Raw genomic sequence first — 21,475 nt, 5'->3', positions numbered from 1 at the left:
TCTAGGCTTACCATCAACTAGTAAAAGTGAATTCAAAAAGTCTTTTAATCTTCCAATCTGTTTGCATGTTTGTAAATATGATTATTGTGTTTCATATGATTAATATGGAGTTACTATCAATGATATGAATAAAACGACTGTTATCCCATTAAAAACATCTGTGTTGCTGCGCTATTCCATACATGTAACAGCTGATGAAGTGTTTGTGCTTATGATAATGACTAGTGAAATGAAAGAGAGACGCGTGAACTCGGCAATAATGACCTACACACACTGAAGGGAAGAAATGACAAATAACACACAGGGCAGCTTTCTCTCCATTTTCAAACTCTTTTATTTCGTATCTCTCTCTCTTACCCATAACACCCTTTATCTACTCTGCCTAATTCATTCACTCCATCTCTTCTGCTGTTCTAATCTCCCTCCTCTCCTCCCTTCCCTTCTTCCCCTCCTCCTCTCCTCCCCTCTTCCCCTCCTCCTCCTAACTCTTTCTATATTTTATCTCCCTCCTTCCGTAATCTGGGTGTCTCGCTCTTCAGTAGAGCGCTCACACAGTTGAGGAGTCCAGACACACACAGACAGAGGCATCAATCACTCTTCATTCTCCTCTCCACGTCAGTGACACACACACACACACACACGCACGCACGCACGCACGCACGCACGCACGCACGCACGCACGCACGCACGCACACTCTTTACAGCCCACCCCCCCCCCCCCTTCTCTCGTTGCTCTGAGGTTCCGGAACTCCACATTAGTAGTCTGTGGCAGATCATATGTCTCCTTGCCTGGTTCAGATATACAAGGACCCTTCTGGAACATCATCTCAGCTTTTCCCCTTTTTATTCTCAGCAGAGCACCTTTATTTCCCCCTCTGTGCCTTGTTTAAACATCCGCTGAGGTACCTTAGGTCTTCCTTCTTATTTTTGATAAATCCTTCTGTCCAACACTAAAAAAAACTCTCTCAAAAGCACAGTCCACAGCGAAGCAGCTTTTATCTCAACATTCTGTTACAGTGCTGTGCCTGGTATAAGTCCACTGTAACTTAAGTTAGTACATAACTCTTTACCAAATCTTTTTCAGAAGTCCACACACAAACATTCTAGTAAAAGACAGTTTCAAATGCAGTTGTTGCACAATTACTAAAGAGCCTCAAGAAGATACAAGTCTGTGACGTTAAATTCTGACGGCATCAGTTGCTACTGCATTGGTTGTGTTTAAAAGCACACTCTTAACCCTACTCTCCTGTCTGGCATCACATAAAGCCCGCCCCACGCTTTGTGCTGTGTACACACACGCACGCACACACAATAAGCACAAAGTCTCCATCGGCAGAAAGGTACCGGCCAAGTGCAAAAGTGTGTGTACGTAAATCCCTTTTTGGAAAAGGTAGAAACCATTGTGCTCGTCATTGTTGCACTGAGTGTGTGTGTGTGTGTGTGTGCATATCTGTCCGTGTGTGTACGTGTGCGAGTGTGTTTCTGTGTACTCACTGAGACAGGACCGCTTGGCTGCAGCACTGGCTCCCCCAGAGCAAAGGTTTCCTCCCCGATGCACCATCTCCAACTCCAGATTAGACCTGAGACACACACACACACACACAGAATTTATAAACAATTTATAAACTCAGATATGATGATAATAGACACAAACATACACATCATTTATATACATGTTGTTAACAAACATACCTGCAACATTTATAACCACATAATAACAACATTTATAAACTCATGTATGACGTTAATAAACACATGCACACAGCACATAAACTCATGAATGACGTTAATAAACACTTATTATATGGCTCTCTAGAATGTTGAGAGAGCTCCCATTCACTTTGAATGGGCCTCCCCAACGTTCTACCGGTGATTAATATGTATAATCACCGGTGAAAGTATATAATGACCGCTGTCAATGGCAACGGGTTTTGTGCTTCTAATTTACGTCTTTCATATCAATCCGCAACAAAGCCGTTCGCTGGTTGCAATGGAATTTCATTGAAAGTTACCAAGTACGTTACCAGGCAACACCTAACAACTGTCAACTGTGGCGAACTATTTATTTTCTAGAAGTTAGCGGAAGCCACCAAACGGTAGCCAAGTCATTGCTAAAGACACATTGAGTTAAGTTTCATTTCTCTTTTTGGCAAGTAGCCATATAATAAGCGGGATAATGTATAGAACGCCGGTCATTATCGGAAAATAATTCCCTTCAGGACGAAGCAAAACCCCTCCGCTGCGCGTCGGGGTTCTGTTCATCCTGTCGGGAATTATTTTCCGATAATGACCGGCGTTCTATACATTATCCCTTACATACAACATTTATAAACTCATGTATGACGTTAATAAACACACAACATTTATAACCTCATGTATGACGTTAATAAACACATACAACATTTATAAACTCATGTATGACGTTAATAAACACACAGCACTTATAACCTCATGTGTGATGTTAATAATAAACACATACACACAGCATTTATAACCTCATGTATGACGTTAATAAACACATACACACAACATGTATAACCTCATGTATGACGTTAATAAACACACACACAACATTTATAACCTCATGTGTGATGTTAATAAACACATGCACACAGCACTTATAACCTCATGTGTGATGTTAATAAACACATACAGTACACACAGCACTTATAACCTCATGTGTGATGTTAATAAACACATACAGTACACACAGCACTTATAACCTCATGTGTGATGTTAATAAACACATGCACACAGCACTTATAACTTCATGTGTGATGTTAACAAACACATACACACAGCACTTAGAACTTCATGACTTTGGTGTCTATAGCACCTTGCTCTGCTAATTAAGCTGCAGGATAATAGCAACACTAAATAGCAATGCAACCACTAGGTAGCATGCAAAATCACTGTGCTATCTTCACTAGCCACCACAGCTTATGGGCATGTCTAGCCAAGAGGCCTACACAACTTTTAGGTGAGAAACGTAGGTAGAGCTCTCGAAAGACAAAGGAACTTGGGCCTGGACCAAATTGGACCAAAATGTGTCGTTCCTGATTGTTGATACACTATTGTGCAGTCAGTGTCCCAGATGAAAGAGAGAGTGCGAGTCAGGGAGACTACAGAAACATTCCCTCAGTGCCACATCGGCAGTCGGCAGGGGTCCCAGCCAGCATGTGGCACAGAGAGTAACCCTTCTGCTGAACGTCTCCTGGAGGGGGGGGTTGTCCATCTGCTGTCGAAGTTTGAAAAGTTTTTTGAAGCGATGTGGTTGTTTTGTTTTTTTTTCAAGCAAGACTAACTGCCAAACTGATAGACTCCTCAGAGGGTTGTAACTGGCAGAGTGGCACAAGGGTCTAGCAAGCATAGGTTTTTTTGTTTTTTTTTTCTAACCAGACCAGACCATAATATTCCCATTCTCTTTCAACAACTTTTCCCTGCAGAATGTCCTAGAAACCTGATCCACTTTCAGCTGTCAAAGTTGCAAGAAACTACTGGTTTGGAAGAGCAACCCACTCACCCGCTCACCTCCCAAAACCCCAAACAGTCTTTAACACAACGGTCTGGACACACCTACTTAAGCACACGTTAGCTCGTTAGACTTATTTGCAAAGTCACTATCCGGTTAGCTCACACTAATACTTGCTGAGTCACTCTTAACACATCTGTTCAGGCATATCTATTCCTATAATAGATCAAGCATATACTGTATATTGACACGGTTCCATGTCAGTTCCATGTGAGTTCATCTTCTGAGCCTTCTGCACATCTGTTGCCTCATTTCTGCTGAGTCACTCTTTGTCTGTTCTGTGAGACACCTGGGCCAGTCTAGCAGCTGGGCTGGCTTACACACACAGATTGTGTGAGTGCAGGTAAGTGTGTGTGCGTGTGTGTGTGCTGTAACACACATATGCAACCCACTGACACACACACGCACTCACTCACTCACTCACTCACTCACTCACTCACTCACTCACTCACTCACTCACTCACACACTCACACACTCACACACTCACACACACACACACACACACACACACACACACACACACACACACACACACACACACACACACACACACACACACACACACACACTTCATCTGATTTCCCATCATCCCCCCCTCCTTGCCACCCCCCAGAAAGTGCCAAATGGATGAGTGCTGTCTGAGTAGAGGATGGTGGAGCAGACGCTATCAGCAGCCATAATTAATTAGCCTGACATTCACACACTGTCCTGACATTAGCCACATTCACAGTGTCCACCGGCAGCGGCCACCAGGACACCAGGCCTCTGCTGAGATGCCCAGGACGTGAACGCACCATATCTGTGTGTGTATTTATGTTTATTAGAGAGTGCGTGAGTGTGAGTGTGAGTGTGAGTGTGAGTGTGAGTGTGAGTGTGAGTGTGAGTGTGAGTGTGAGTGTGAGTGTGAGTGTGAGTGTGAGTGTGAGTGTGAGTGTGAGTGTGAGTGTGAGTGTGAGTGTGTGAGTGTGAGAGTGTGTGTGTGTGTGTGTCTTGAGGGGTAAATGTACCATGGTTGACTTGGCGTTGCCATGGTGAGACCCATCTGGCTGCCACAGATAACACAGACCCTGAGAGCAGCCAGTGGTCTCGCCAAACCCTCAGGCAATCAGCACCTCTCACTGAGCACAATGACACAGAGAGAGAGAGGGAGAGAGGGATGGAGAGAGGGAGAGAGAGGGATGGAGAGAGGGAGAGAGAGAGAGAGAGGGAGAGAGAGAGGGGGAGAGAGAGAGAGATGGTGGTAGGGGGAGAGGGAGAGGGAGAGAGGAGAGAGGGGAAGAGGGGGAGAGAGAGAGGGAGAAAGGGAGAGAACAGACACACAGAGAGGGAAAGAGAGCAGTGAAAGTGATAGAGGCAGTGACTGTGACAGAAGACTGAAAAGAGGGAAAGAATGAGAGGGGGAGGGAGGGAAAGAGAAAGAGAGGAGAGAGACAGCAAGTGCAACAGAAACAGACTGTAGATCTGTTGGCTGTGTTGGCTGCTTGTGTTCCACGTTATACCGCTCTCACCTTGCCAGACAACCTAACTGACCTCCACGTCAGAATATTGACCACAGACACACTGACTGACAGCTGTAGACACTGTCCTCTCAGAAGATAAGACATCTACGAACAGATGATCAGAGGAATAGACACAGAGAGAGAGAGAGAGAGAGAGAGAGAGAGAGAGACAGGAAGGCAGGCAGGCATATGACTTTCTTAAGAGTGACACAGGCAAATCGAGAAACCCACTCATAGACAGGCCAACAGACTGACCGACAGACAGACCAAACAATAGACCTACAGACAGACAGTAAGACCAAACAATAGACCTACAGACAGACAGACAGACAGTAAGACCAAACAGTAGACCTACAGACAGACAGACAGACAGACAGACAGACCAAACAATAGACCTACAGACAGACCTGCAGACAGAGGCATAAGGAGTAATTAGTGGCAGTGCTTCTAAGAACTGGTTCCTCACCTGGCGACGGAGTACATGAAGAGGAAGTCGTTGTCGGGAGAGCCGGGGTTCTTGCCGTAGTCCATGTACTTCTTCTGCGTGGTGTTCTTGATGTCCTTGATCACCGACTCCATCTCCTTGGTGAGGTTGGACTCCGTCTGCACAGGGGCGATGCACAGAGCACAGGGCAGAGTAAGAGTGAGAACTATAATCACACACACACACACACACACACACACACACACACACACACACTAGACAACTATATTGATAATGGCTAGCTTATATTAATGACAACAGGCACAGATAAACTATAACGATAATGATTTAAAGAACGATGTCGTTGGGTATCACTTTCAGAGTGATTTTGAGAACGATAAAAAGGTGACAGCCAAACAGAATCCATCAAATTTCAGACATTTGAATTTGAGAGGCTCATCACAGATATTCTGACAAAATGATCTAGGGCCAGGATTCCAAATCATTTTTACAAAGAAAACTTTCATGAAAGTTTTCTGAAAATCATCTCTAAGGTTGTTCAATGGTGAAAAGGCTAGCAACCAAAAGCCCTCAGTCGCTTCTTTGATATGCACATAATAGAATTAAAAACAGTATATTAGCATTGTAAAGCACCAATTATTGCCTGGGAACATATCTGGATGGGGGGGGGGGGGGGGGGGGTGCATAATATAAACCCTGGGGGTTATAGAAGTAGTCTAAGGGTAGTAGACATTGTTGTGACAACCACAGCAAACAGACAGATGTGAGCAGTTGAGGAGGGGTGGAGTATTGTCCCATATAGCTGCTTTTCTTTATCAAATCTGGCCCAGATCTGGCTCTGATCTGGCTCTGATCTGGCTCTGATCTGGCTCTGATGTGGCCCAGATTTGTTCCAGAGGCAGCAGTTTAGCTGGGGGTGTGTGGTGGTGTGTGTGTGTGTGTGTGTGTGGGCGTGAGAGTGGAGCTGTATGGGAGGTGAATACATACAGAGAGCAGCGTCCACCTCTCTCACTGTGTGTCGTCACGGTCACGCCAGAACACCAGCACACATGAGATGATGGGGTGAATACAAATGGAACAGAAAAATGGAAAAAGGAAAAAGAAAAATGGAGAATGGGATGGACAGAAGAGAGATGACTGAAGGAATGGAGACGCAGAGAGAGAGAGAGAGAGAGAGAGAGAGAGAGGGGGGGGGGGGAAGTTGGACTGACAGATAGGGAATACAAAAAAACTTGAGGAAAGAAAGAAGAATGAGAAGAAAAAAGAAGAAAAATGGAGATGAAGAGATGGAGTCGAAGAGATGGTGACGGTGGGAGTGTCACTGAGCGGCAAAAAGATGGAGGCGGATTGAGAGGCGTTGAGCAGCAAAGGTGCTGATATGGGTGAAAAGGAACAAAAAAGGTACAAAAAGGGGGGTGGGATTGGCCGTGTGTGTGTGTGTGTGTGTGTGTGTTTGCCTTACAGTGTCGTCGCTTACGGGGAAAATGGCCAGCTGGTCCTGCAGGTCCTCCACCTCCTTGACCAGCGCGTGCATGGGCTTGCTGCTGGGCACGTGCCAGGCGCCCACCTCCGAGCCCCGGCCCGGTCGGCACGGCAACACGCTGTTGGCAAACTGCCGGCACAGGGGGCAGGTGAACTCGCCCTTGTCCACGGAGAAGCCCTGCAGCACCTGGTCATTCTGTAGGACGGACGGAGGAGAACATGGCATGGGTCACTCTGAGATGGCGAAGGATAAGTCAGAAGGTGGGGTACCTGTTGCGCTCTTGATGACAGTATTTTTAGTCAGGTGTGTCAAACCAAAAGGTATCAGGAAAAGGCAGTAAGGGTTCGCACTCTGAAAAGATATAGACAAAGTCTTTGTCTGTGTTTTTTTACAGAGTGTGAACCCTTACTGCCTTTTCTTTATAGTGAATGATAAGGAATGGAACCTCAACTGTGCCATTTGAATTTAACACATTGAATGAATAAATGAATTAGATACAGTATTTAGGTAAAGTACTTTTTATCAGTCCATGAATGAATTAGATGAAAAAAAAAAATATGAATGTACTTTTCACCAGTTTAGGTACTGTGCTTTTTATCACTCCATGTAGCTTGCGGTTGTTATATCATGTGTATAATGGTCTTTATACAAGTATACTGTAATTCTAGCAAATATTTCACTGCACCATATAACAGATGATGTCCATATATAAACATCGCAGCAGCATAAAATCTGTGGATCACCACACAATGGTAAAACCCGTTTATAGAGAGCAATATCTGTCCCAACCAATCAGCATCAGGTTTCCAACAGAGCGACGCTTAGACACAAATGACCTTAAGGGATTGAGATAAAACAGGCGAAAGAGGGGGCAATCTCCAGGTGGGATTCTGGTGGATTCTGGAGTTGGGTTAGCCTGAAAAAATCCATACCCTGGTAATCTTTCAGATTAAGGGTCTGGCCACGAATAATGTAATGGCCCAACTCCAGGGCCGGCACCAGGCATGCATTTGATTCTGGACTCTTGGATAACACTACGACCAATCTGACTTCGAAAGTTGTAGTGCTGTCGTCATCAGTTTAGCTCGTCCCTCACCCGCCTACATCAGATACACCAATTTGATTGGTTACCCCAGATGGTTGGGCTCAACGTAACGTGCATCATTGCTCGTTGCCAGAGTATCTTGCGGACACAATTCAAATGGTACTCTCGCAAGAACTCTGGATTTCCAAGGTAGATTTGGGTAGAAAAAAAAAGACAAGAAAAAAAAAAACCAAGATGGAGGATTTAAGCCCTGTCGATGACTAATGTGTTTACGCATCCAGTCCCCACCAGGCCATCACTTCTCTGATTCTGACTAAACGCATGACCACTCGCCCTGTGAGGTTGACAAATGACCGGTGAGAAGGGTGCTTTTTAAGGCTTTCAGTGTTTATGTTTATGTCAGATAGGGAAATATGAAACGGCCGAACAGAAACATTTACAACCCTCCTCCCTCACACACACACACACACACACACACACACACACACACACACACACACACATACTTAACAGGAATGCCACATCAACAGATACCTCTTGTGGTGGTAGAATGTCATTCTCACCAGAGATATCCTAAAGGCAACCATGCAAACGTCCTCCTCTCTCTCACCATTCTCTCTCTCTATCGCTCTCTCTATTGCTCTTTATCTCTCACACTCTCCATCTCTCTCTCACCATTCTCTCTCTCTCACTCACTCTCTCTATCTCTCTCCATTCTCTCTCTCTATCTCTCTCCATCACCATACTCTCTCTCTCTCTCTATCTCCTTTAAACCATGGTGATGGATCAGTGCCCTCGAGTTAACATTGCGAGGCAGCGCGACCGCCGTCCTGTCAAGGCGGACGAACAGACAGACCGACAGACAGAAGCGCAGGAATATTCATCCGGGAGAGGCGTCGCCACGGTGATGGATGAGCCCTTAACGACGTGTCGGACGCGCGAGGAGAGGCGGGCGAGATCTAGCCTTGCGCGGTCCTTCAGGGTCAAGGGTGAGCGCGGCGGATGCATGCGAAAGTCCACGGTCACCGAGGACAAAGCGGCGGCAGGACAGCGGCTCTTCACCGATAAACTAGCGAGGGAACAGACCTGTGGTCTGATGCTAGTTATTAGATGTCCATCAATCTGTGTGTCTTTAGCTCCGTTCCAAACGGAAGACGGCTGCCCGCTGCCTCCCTCCCCAAGTCTTGCCCCCCAGTTACATACTGTATCTTAGAAGGCAGCAGTTTTTCCTGTCTTGTACAGAGCCTTGGTGTCTTAGCAGCATACACAGTCATGAGCTAGCTATGTGTGGAGAGGTCTATAGACTACAGTGTGTTAGTGGGGGGAGACCTAATGAGGTCTGACAGTTTTGCCAACATTACAACCGGGGGCTTTAATGTTAGCTCTACACTCACCAAAACTCATCAGATTTCCAGCTCAACCAATCTCCTAGCTTACTTAAAGCCAAACACCAGTCGACTGAGTCTCTGTGGATAAGAGAGTCTTCCTCAAGAGTGAATGTAAACTCGGGACTGCGTTCTCTGAAAGCTCTGCTTCGCCCCCACAGTGGTGACCATGAAGATATATATTGTTTCAAAGGACCGTCTCCATCATTTCACCCCACGATCGATTCATCTCGCTCTCCTAAGTTGACACTGGGCTACCGGCCGTGAGGACCTGGACTGTTTCCAACTCTAGTCTCCATCATTTAATGATGGTTCCAGGTTGCGTGGTGACATTCTGTTGTCATCTTTCCCCATAGTGTGTGTGGCCTGGCTCTTACCCTCAGCGACTCCATGTAGGACTTGTGGCAGTCGATGTGCAGCGTGTGGCCGCAGGTCTGCACGTACACGCCGCCGTCCCAGCCGATGGACACCGACTGCAGACAGGAACTCTGGGAACGCAGACGAGCGGAAGAGAACAGAGGGGTCAGGGGTCACACGAAGTGTAAATATTAGCGCTCACCAATTCCTGCACAAACCTCAGTGTTGACTTATTTCAATAAGACCTCAGTGTTGACTTATCCCATCAGTGCACGGGCCATCTCAATAGCCCACACCGTAATAACCCCACTCATTATCAATACTGTTAATGTTCAACAAGAGCGCTAAATGTTTGCATTTCGTGTTTGTGCAGCGGAATAGATGACACCGGATAATAATCTGTACGGACAAGACGAGCAGCGGGTATACAGTAGGGTCTATTTGTTCTAGAAGATGACGTGTGTGCGTTGGAGGGGTGACTGTGTAAGTACACAGACATCAAGTTCATACAACAACCCTTACACACACAAATACAGAACACCCCCCCCCCCCTTAACAAACACAATAATCTCAAACAATGTATACCTACGCACTGCAAATATGTTTGCATGTATTCACTTCCAAGTAAGATCATTTTGTAATGTCTGTCAGTCCATTTGTGTGTCCAAAGGGTGGATAGCCTTGACGTGTGTGTGTGTGTGTGTGTGTGTGTGTGTGTGTGTGTGTGTGTGTGTGATCATTGCATACGTCCCCTCACGCTCACGTACATCTTTGAAGTCGCGCTGCATGAGGGAGAGTCGCACGTCGCTGGCGGCTCCACAGGTGTCTTCTGGGTAAATGTGCTCCTCGTCGCTGGTGGGCAGCCTCTTGGGCTCGTCACTTCTGCTCCGGTGGCCCAGCACTGCAAGAAACAGCCAATCACAAACAACATCCCCGTCAGATCCCTGGGTCTAGCCAATCACAAACCACCACATCCCTGGGACTAGCCAATCACAAACAACATCCCCGTCAGATCCCTGGGTCTAGCCAATCACAAACAACAACACCCCCATCAGATCCCTGGGACTAGCCAATCGCAAACAACACCCCCATCAGATCCCTGGGACTAGCCAATCGCAAACAGCATCCCCGTCAGATCCCTGGGACTAGCCAATCACAAGAACAAAAGCAATACAGAAGACAGGGCTGAAATCGATTATAAACGCTACTTAACTAGTTTAGGGCTTAACTACTCAGAGTTTAGGGCTCATGAGAAGGACATACAAAACAAACTGTGTCTCCATCTCCTCTTGATCAGCTCACAGTGCTAGACCGCCAATCACTAAAATTGATCTCACCGCTCTCTCGCCGTTAGCCTCATCAATCATCCTGTCCCAGCGCATCACCAACATTATGTTAATCAGACATTATGGACCGTCCTATCACCAACAATATGCTAATCAAACATCAGCATCCAGCCTATCAGCAAAGGGGTATGCTAATCAGGTATCAGAATGCTTTATGACGCCGCATAAAATTAGCACATGATTACGGGCGACAGGGTTTTTCTGTCAGGAAGATCAATCACGTGGAGCGCTTGTTTATGCCTATTACACAGATGTTTGCCCCCTCTTCAAGGCAACAGGCACCTATAAATTAGCGACAAAAAATGACAGCTAATTTCCCCCTGGCTAATCTTGATAATCAAACTCGAGTGGTAAAACTCTCCACATTTTTTAAGAAGCCCGTAATTTTTAGTTATTTTCTCGAATGGCTATTTCACGTATAGTCATTTGGGTGACTGCGGAGAGGTTATCTGCCTGTTAAAAGCGCTCCGGCTGCTTTGACCTTGACACCGCACGCGAGAGCCACACGTTCTTTTTTACGAGCGCTGGCACGGCTCACACTTGGACGGGTCGCTAATAAAACAAGCCGTTTGTTTTCATGACAGTGAGCGATCGTCGTTATGTTGGCAAAGTCACCCGCAAAAAAATTACCGTGGGAGGCTGGCGGCGGGTGGACGCGATGACTGCTGGGAGAATGAGACCCAGACGAACGCCATGGGTGACTGATGAGCCAATTATGAGAGCAAGTAAGCCACCACTTGCACAAGCAGCCTCACACAGACAGAGGGCTAAAGCCATTGGTCGAGAGCGGGAGTTCCGCTGTAATAAAGCGCGCCACAGGTTAGCACTGCCTGTGAGCGCTAGGCTGGTCCGCGGGCTCATGTTTCTACACTTGTTGATTTAAGCATCACAGTGCCAATTTCCATCCGTGTTCATTTTAATTAAGACTACAAATCTTCAGACTCTGGTAAAAAACGAACCGAGCTTGTATTTCAGGACTGGTGCAAATCATGATTGTGGTGAACATCTGTGGTGATCTGAGGACATGGCATTACTGCTGGAAGATGAAGGCACTAAACTAGTTCTTCAGTGACACCTCGACCATCCCTGTATTCACTATGGGTGCCGAAGATCTGAAATGGGTGCTGGAAGATCTATGATCTACAATCATTTAGCAGACTAACCTGAATTACGGGCTAAAATGGGAAGGAGACTGGGGCACACTGATCTCACTTGCAGTCTTTTATTGGTGCAAACAGACTGAATTACAGGCTGAGCGATAATGGAGATGGAATACATCGTAAGGAAAGAAGAAGCGTAGAAGTATAATCTGCAAGTATAATCCCACGTTCGGCAGTAGTGCTGCTCTACCAAGCAGAGGAGTAGCAGCTGCACGTCATACCTGGTGCAGTTTGACCACCCTGTTACCAGTAGCTCAAAAACTACCTGACATTCATCGGCACGCCTGGTACCTGGGCAGGTGTTTCACCTCAGGCAGAAAATATACCCTGACATCTACACTTACGGAGAACCTTACCAAGTGCCTCACGTGAAACTAGAATCCAAACCCAAATGCAAACAAACAAACCCTAGCTGCTACAGCAGTGGGGCTGCCATACCTGGACAGGTTCCTGATCTGAGGCTGCCGTCCCACCCAGCTCTCTCACCTGTAGCCCTCGAGCTTTAGCTTTAGGCATCTCACCGGTAGCCATGATTCTATCACCTGTAGCTTTAAGTATCTCACCTGTAGTCCTGGGTGTCTCACCTGTAGCCCAACTCTCTCACCTGTAGCCCTGTTCATCTCACCTGTAGCCCTGGTCCTCTCACCTGTAGCTTTAGGTATCTCACCTGTAGCCATGGACCTCTCACCTGTAGCCCTGATCCTCTCACCTGTAGCCCTGATCCTCTCACTTGTAGCCAAACTCTCTCACCTGTAGCCCTGTGCATCTCACCTGTAGCCCTGTGCATCTCACCTGTAGCCAGCTCTCTCACCTGAGGAGGCCTGCAGCAGCACCACGAGGCCAGTGGGCCGGTCCTCTGTGGAGGGGCCGCTCTGGCCGCAGATGACGCAGTCGTAGAGCACCTCCTCACTCGCCTCCTCCGACGCCTCCAAGTCCATGCCTGAGTCAGCATCTGGAGTCTCTGGACACACACACACACACACACACACACACACACACACACACACACACACACACACACACACACACACACACAGTGTTGAGATCAAACTCTTGCATATCTCTTGCACGCGTGAAAAAAAACATCCTTCCTTCCGTCCTTTTCTAGTGTGATGATTTAAAGTATCAGACACAAAACCCAAACAAGACGGCTCTCTTAACAGATAGTACTGTGGAACAGTGGAACAGTGCTGGAGAAATGTACTCTGCCAAACCCCACACAAGGACAACACCACACGACCACCAACACCACAAAACAATAAAAATCCATACTCGTTTATTCCCATAATGCACCACCAGAGATCCTGAAAAGCTAACTTCTGCGCTCAATTATGCTGCAGAATGAAAAGAATAAGTTCGGATAAGCACGGATGAGTACCTACGCACGGAGCCGTGAGAGAAAAAAGGGGATAGAAACAAAGAGGAGGAGGAGAAGAGGAGGAGGAGAAGAGGAGGAGGAGAAGAGGAGAAAAATGCAATCAGTGGAAGAAACGAAAACGAAATGGCTTTTTTGCCCTCTCTCTCTCCCCATTAAATTAACACGCAGATTATGGGGCAGCCAGAGAACGGCTGGGAGCTGCCATGTGTAAAAAAACAAAAACATTAGAGGGTAATGTGCTGTGAAGAGGCCCCTTATTGGGGCTCTGTGTGTGTGCGTGTGTGTGTGTGTGTGTGTGTGTGTGTGTGTGTGTGTGTGAGAGAAAGAATAAGAAATGTAAGAATGGAGTGTGTATGTGTTTGGAAGAGTGCAAGAGTGTGAGAGTGTTTGTGTGCAAGAGTGCATATGTGTGTGTGCATCGTGTACATGCATGTGTGTGACAGCGACAATGTGTGAGAAAATGCACCGTTTCCATTATTTGGAATAAATATATTTAGCTGATATTTCTCCCCTGCTTAATATTGGCTGGCTTCCACAAACTTGCCTTAGTTATGCATCTGCATCATTCATCTGTACAGTGATGAACACACACACAAATGCACAGACGCACGAGCGCACGCACACACTACCCTTCACACACACGCACACACAAACTCACAAACACACGCACGCACGCACGAGCGCACGCACACACCACCCTTCTAGCTCGCTCCATTCGGGCTGAGTGGCATGCAGCTTGAAGATTAATTACCTTTGCTGAAATGAGTTCTAAATGTTAAAGAGTGTGTTCAATTTGAGCGGTAAATATTGGCCAGAAATGTCAACACACAAGGCAGATTGATCTATGGGTTAAGGCTGCCCCTGATCTCTGGGTGTGTGTGTGTGTGTGTGTGTGTGTGTGTGTGTGTGTGTGTGTGTGTGTGTGTGTGTGTGTGTGTGTGTGTGTGTGTGTGTGTGTGTGTGTGTGTGTGTGTGTGTGTGTGTGTGTGTGTGTGTGTGTGTGTGTTGAGGGTTGGGAGGTGTTATAACTATTGCTCCAGGCAATGTGTTGCAGTGTAAGGAATATACAAGAGTAATGTGTTAATGTATATGCATTGACATTGTGGCAGCAGAGCCTCTAATCTAAGACATACATTACACACAGGTACACACAGGTACACACACACACACACACACACACACTACAAAACAGGTACACAAGAACACACACAATCTTTAACTGGAATCAGACACCAAACTGAAGAAGGAACAAAAATAAGAATTTGAAGATAACAATAACTCTGACAAACACACTCACACAATCTGTACAACACACACACACACACACACACACACACATTTACATTTCTAACCATTCACACACTTCATACCACCATAACGCCAAAAACATCCCTAACAGCATTTAGTTAGCTGGTTTAACTGATCCAAAAAATAAGAAAATTTCAGCTGTCACTGAGAGCTTTGTTTCACCGTGAACTAATGATGACAAATGCACCATTCGGGGTTAATGGACTCGAATATAGCAGCACTAAAAATGGAAACGACTGTCATTGGCTTGACATTTTCCCCTTGATGTGAAGGTGCTGCTATGCCACCCGTCATGACACCACGGTGGTCCTGTAATCCCATCATCAGCTCAGGAGATTCTCTTCATTAAGACTCATTTACGGGGATCAATGAGGTCGATAGGAGGCTGTGTGTGTGTGTGTGTGTGTGTGTGTGTGTGTGTGAGTCTATAAGGTTTAAGGATGGTGAATTGTCAGCACACACACACACACACACACACACACACACAGTGCATGAACACAATAAGCAAGACCTTTGTGATCTATTACTAAAAGCAGACCCATTTGAAGGTGAACCTTTTTTTTTCCGAGGAGAACTTGGAGAAGATAAAAAAAATAGAGTCTGAAAACTGCAGCAAATGAGAAGGATTAGCATGCTATTATCCGCGGCAAAACGAACAGAGGGGTCACACATTGTCTTCCTCTCCTGAACCCATCTTTTCATCGGCCCACTGGGAGCAGTTCCCTTGTGAGCATCAGAGCAGAGAAACGACTGTTTGCACAGATGCGCTCACTGCATGACCGATTTTTACCTCGTACAAAAAGGGAAGAAAACAAACAAACAATTAAATAAATAAATGTTAATGTATATATTGAAGTCTCCTCACTGACCTTTGATTCGATCTGGAGGTGTGTGTGTGTGTGTGTGGGGGGGGGGGGGGGGGGTTGAAGGGGAAGACCTGTGTGTGACTACTTTCTGGAACGTTTTTTTTTTTCGTGCTGATAAGCTCGAACGCACAGAATGCCTAATCCATAAAATGCTCTTACACACACACACACACACACACACACACACACACACACACACAAAGACGGCCCCTCAATGTCAGCAAGGACATCTGTGGCAGAAGCAGCGCAAGCGGCAATATTTCAAATCCAGATATTCTCCTGCGTGTTTCGAGCCACAATAATGCTCTTTATCGCAGCGTTCAAATAAAAGTGAGGCAGAACACACAATCCCATTAGAAATTCCACAGATAGCCCACGTTGCCATCGCTGTCTCTTAACAAGAGAACAATCTTGAGGACACATCATTGTTCTTAATGTCCGGAATACATAAGGACCTGCGAGATAGAGAGACGCATGCCATGCACAGGGCCGTCTTTGCAGCGACGTGATCCGCAAACGACTGATGCAGGAAGATCGCAACGCCGAGGGCATCAGTAAGCCCATTTGACTTCTCATCAGCTGAACTGCCATAGCGTAAACACCATTTAAACCATCGAGCAAGCCATTTCCACCCCAGCGTTAGCACTGAGAAAGCTGTGGGATGTGTAGCTCTGGATTCCCATATGGTAAGGAGCGCTCTTAACCCCACAGTAGGGTACTCATAGGGAGTAGAGTATCTCGCTGTAAGGGTGATGGCGTGTTTGCATCCAGCTTGTGTTCCAGCGTGGCTATTAGAATGCTACTACTATTAGCATGAGTGCTTCCTACTCCTTCCTACTGCACTCTACTTTTTCTAATAATATCTCGCTAAATATTCAGTCTAACTCTTCACTCTTACTGCACTCTATCTTTTAACATTTCCCTAGAATTGTTGTTAGAATTGCGTTAAAAAGCTCAAAAAAGTTCTCCATGTTGTAAGTCGCTTTGGTTAAAAAGCGTCAGCCAAATGTAATGCAATATAGTGCGGCTTATCATTCAGCTTATGTTCCAGCACGACTATTAGCGTCTTAGCGAGTTAGCATTCAGCATGTGCTCCGTGCCTTGTTGCTCAGTGATGCGGGGCCATAGGTCCCCAATGAGAACTCCATGTCACAGAGGCCCTCAGACTACAGTGGTGCAACAGAGAGCACATATACACTCACTGTTGAAACGATATAGATACACAAACACAAATAAACACACATAAATAAATAAACACATACACACACTTTCTCTGTAATGTGCGCATCATCATGTAGGTACAGAACGTACTCAGCTCAATGGCACACACACACACACACACACACACACACACACACACACTCTGTATGCAACACAAGGCCCCTTAGAGGTAAGCCTCTCTCACCAATCAGTCTCACCAATCTGCTCACACACCTACACACACTATTTCTCAGTTCTCTCAAACACACACCTACTCTTTCAAGGGTCCATTGAAGCCTTGTGGGAAATGGTAAGCTTATATATGTGTCACCTTGTAACAAAAAACTACACTTATTTATGGAAATGCAACGTTTTTGCCCCAAGCTACAAGGACAAAACAAATTCGCTCTCTCTCTCTCTCCACACAAACAAACAAACCTATCAGACAGACAGACAGACAGACAGACCATTTATGTTGTTTCTGGCATTTCAAATGAGATTCAAAGTTATTTAGATCAGCCAATTACAAATTCAACACTGATATGGCCCCTATCAAGATGCAAAGTCGACATATCAATGACATCAGGATTCACGCAGTGCAAAACAGACAGACTGGTACTGTTGCTGATCCACTGGGTTGAACACACTTCAAAGGCCACACTCACTCCTCAACGTGTCAAAACATCACACTGACCTCATGTGTGCGGGTGTGATCAAAGAGATAACTACAGTAATGCTGAAGTTAATGTGTGTGTGTGTGTGTGTGTGTGTGTGTGTGTGTGTATGTGTGTGTGTGTGTGTGTGTGTATGTCAGTGTGAAAAAAGTAGAAGCAATGATGGGGAGGAGATATGTGAAGATATGAGGAGAGTGTGTGTGTGTCTGTGTGTGTCTGTGTGTGTGTGTGCGTCTGTCTCCATCTGTCTCTCTGACACACTGTCAGACTAGGTGTGTGTAAGTCAACTTAAATATGAACATTATATGTGTGTGTGTGTGTGTGTGTGTGTGTGTGTGTGTGTGTGTGTGTGTGTGTGTGTGTGTGTGTGTGTGTGTGTGTGTGTGAGTGTGTGTGTGTGTCCTTACCCACGTCCATGGCCGTCTCCATGAAGCTCTTCTGCCTGGAGGCGAACTCTGCCAGCAGCTTCTGCTGTCGCTCACGAGCCCTCTGGCGCCTGGGGGGAAACACACCGACCACGTCTCAGCTAGACTGCCCAGAGTGTGTGTGTGTGTGTGTGTGTGTGTGTGTGTGTGTGTGCAAACTGCAGACACACTCCACAAATTGCTCTCTCTCTGCTACTCTCTCCATCCCTCTCTCTTTCTCTCACTCTTCCAGTCATCCCATCCCTCCACCCACTTCTCCTCCTTGTCCATGCTCTTCTTGCTCTCTCTCTCTGCTACTCTCTCCATCCCCCTCTCTTTCTCTCACTCTTCCCATCCCTCCATCTCTCCACCCACATCTCCTCCTTGTCCATGCTCTTCTCTCTCTCCATCCCTCTTTCTCTCACTCTTCCAATCCCCCCATCCCTCCCTCCACCCACCTCTCCTCCTTGTCCATGCTCTTCTTGCTCTCTCTCTGCTACTCTCTCCATCCCTCTCTCTTTCTCTCACTCTTCGCATCCCCCCATCCCTCCACCCACCTCTCCATGCTCTTCTTGCTCTCTCTCTCCTACTCTCTCCATCCCTCTCTCTTTCTCTCACTCTTCGCATCCCCCCATCCCTCCACCCACCTCTCCATGCTCTTCTTGCTCTCTCTCTCCTACTCTCTCCATCCCTCTCTCTTTCTCTCACTCTTCGCATCCCCCCATCCCTCCACCCACCTCTCCATGCTCTTCTTGCTCTCTCTCTCCTACTCTCTCCATTCCTCTCTCGTTCTCTCACTCTTCCCATCCCCCCATCCCTCCACCCACCTCTCCTCCTTCTCCATGCTCTTCTTGCTCTCTCTCTGCTACTCTCTCCATCCCTCTCTCGTTCTCTCACTCTTCTAATCCCCCCATCCCTCCACCCACCTCTCCACCTTGCTCTCTCTCCATCCCTCTCTCTTTCTCTCACTCTTCCCATCCCCCCATCCCTCCCTCTTCCAGTGTCCTCTTCTGTGTGTCCTCTTCTCTCACTCTTCCAGTCATCCCATCCCTCCACCCACCTCTCCTCCTTGTCCATGCTCTTCTTGCTCTCTCTCTCTACTACTCCCTCCATCCCCCTCTCTTTCTCTCACTCTTCCCATCCCCCCATCCCTCCATCCACCTCTCATCCTTGTACATGCTCTTCTTGCTCTCTCTTTCTCTCACTCTTCCAATCCCCCAATCTTGCTCTCTCTCTGCTTCTCTCTTCAACCCCCTCTCTTTCTCTCACTCTTCTAATCCCCCCATTCCTCCCTCCACCCACCTCTCCTCCTTGCTCTCTCTCCATCCCTCTCTCTTTCTCTCCCTCTTCCCACCCCCCCATCCATCCCTCCATCCCTCCCTCCCTCCCTGCACCCACCTCTCCTCCTTGTCCATGCTCTTCTTGTCGGCGGGGCTGTTCTTCTTGGGGGGCACGGGGGGGCACTGGCGCCCGCACGCCTCCTGGATGCAGCGGCGACTCAGCCGGCTGCGCGCCGACGCCTTGCCCAGGATGCGCTGGATGGCCGTCAGCCCGTCGCCGTGGCCCACCGCAAACGCGGCCGGGTCGCTGCCCGCCACGCCCGCTCCACCCGCACCCCCCGCGCCATCCGCGCCACCTGCGCCCGCACCCCCCTCGCCAACCTCCTCCAGCTGGGCGGCGGAGAGCGGGGCGGCCCCACGCGCCGACAGCTTCCCGTGGAGCTTGACCAGCAGGGACAGCATGCTCTCGCGCACCTCCAGGATCTCGGTGACCAGCTGCGGGGCGGCGGTGGCGGCGGTGGCGGCGGCGGCGGCGGCGGCCTGGGCGTGCGAGGTGCCCGGCGGGAGCCAGCGGGCGGAGGACGAGCTCTTGGGCCGTGTGGCGGCGGAGGCGGCGGCCAGGCTGGCCTCGCGGTTGCTGCGGTTGATGATCTCCTGGAACGTGCGCCGCCGCTCCGCCACCAGGCTGAAGAGCTGGGCCTCACGCAGGTTCTGAGGGACGGACACACACACACACACAGTTACAGTCACACATATACACACATACACACACACCATTACAGTCACACATATACACACATACACACACAATTAGTCACACACTCACACACGCACACACACACGCACACACGCACACACGCACACACGCACACACGCACACACGCACACACGCACACACGCACACACTCACACACTCACACACGCACACACGCACACACGCACACACGCACACACGCACACACGCACACACGCACACACGCACACACTCACACACTCACACACTCACACACTCACACACGCACACACGCACACACGCACACACGCACACACGCACACACGCACACACGCACACACGCACACACGCACACACACACAATTACAGTCACACATATACACACACACACACACACAGACACACACACTCACACATACGATAGTACAGTCACACATACACACACACACACACTCACACATACGATAGTACAGTCACACATACACACACACACACACACACACACACAGACACACACACACACCTTTACAGTCACACATATACGCACAGAGGAAGTGTACTGACAAACTGATTCCAAAGAAGCATGTACACAAACACATGCATGTTTATAAACACACATAAACACGCAAATAAAGACAGACACAGACACACGCCCACACATACACACAGCATTCAACATATCCGAGCAATAAATGCCTGTGACAAGAAACATGAGCAGACAGCCACCACACTTGGAGTGGATAGGCACACTGACGTTCAATAACACTCACACACACACACACACACACACACACACAAACATAAATCACTTCCTGTCTGTGTGTCCTCCGTCACTGCGTGTGTGTGTCTGCAGCAGGAGGCAATAACTCGGCCAGTCAAAACGGCTCCATCAAACGCAGCCACTTAAAAACCCATTAGGGACACCCAGGCCTTCAGAGGCTCATCAGTAGCCGTGGCGGCCCGGCCGCGGGCCTCCTGTCTGGGGGAGGAGGGGGGAGCGGATGAGGGATGCCTGGAGCTCAGCTCTGGCAGACCTGTTAAATAAACATCCATCACGGCGGCGGGGGCCCGGAGTGGAGCCGCGTCCGGCCCGGCTGAGAGCCGCCGGCGTCCGTCACGAGGCGAGACGGAAAGGGTGTAAACAGAGGACGAACCGCTCATCATCGACTTACAGGCACAGGCACACACACACACACACACACACACACACACACACACACACACACACAGGGTCACATCATATGTGACACACACACACACACACACACACACAGTGTCATGTCATATGTGACACACACACACACACACACACACACACACACACACACACACACACACACACATACAGATACACAGACACACACACACACAGATACACA

The 21,475-nt window shown here is 47.9% G+C and overlaps 1 protein-coding gene across 3 annotated transcripts in view; it reads right to left on the bottom strand.

Annotated features, from left to right (window-relative positions):
* ubr3 (ubiquitin protein ligase E3 component n-recognin 3) overlaps nt 1-21,475 on the bottom strand; it is a 63,914-nt gene that overhangs the window by 17,893 nt on the left and 24,546 nt on the right. For 2 of the 3 annotated variants that reach the window (XM_062534909.1, XM_062534908.1), the window contains exons 23-30: nt 19,482-20,074; nt 18,087-18,175; nt 13,065-13,214; nt 10,515-10,648; nt 9,768-9,878; nt 6,940-7,155; nt 5,499-5,635; nt 1,495-1,580 (exon numbers count right to left, since the gene is read on the bottom strand). In XM_062534909.1, the coding sequence (XP_062390893.1) occupies nt 1,495-1,580; nt 5,499-5,635; nt 6,940-7,155; nt 9,768-9,878; nt 10,515-10,648; nt 13,065-13,214; nt 18,087-18,175; nt 19,482-20,074 (1,516 nt within the window). The remainder of the gene's footprint in view (nt 1-1,494; nt 1,581-5,498; nt 5,636-6,939; nt 7,156-9,767; nt 9,879-10,514; nt 10,649-13,064; nt 13,215-18,086; nt 18,176-19,481; nt 20,075-21,475) is intronic. The other variant, XM_062534910.1, reaches the window with a different exon arrangement.

The sequence above is a fragment of the Sardina pilchardus genome, chromosome 4 (assembly GCF_963854185.1).
Source record: "Sardina pilchardus chromosome 4, fSarPil1.1, whole genome shotgun sequence".
Taxonomy (NCBI): domain Eukaryota; kingdom Metazoa; phylum Chordata; class Actinopteri; order Clupeiformes; family Clupeidae; genus Sardina; species Sardina pilchardus.
The sequence above is the reverse complement of the archived record's forward strand: the minus strand, read 5'-3'. Positions and strand labels throughout refer to the sequence as shown.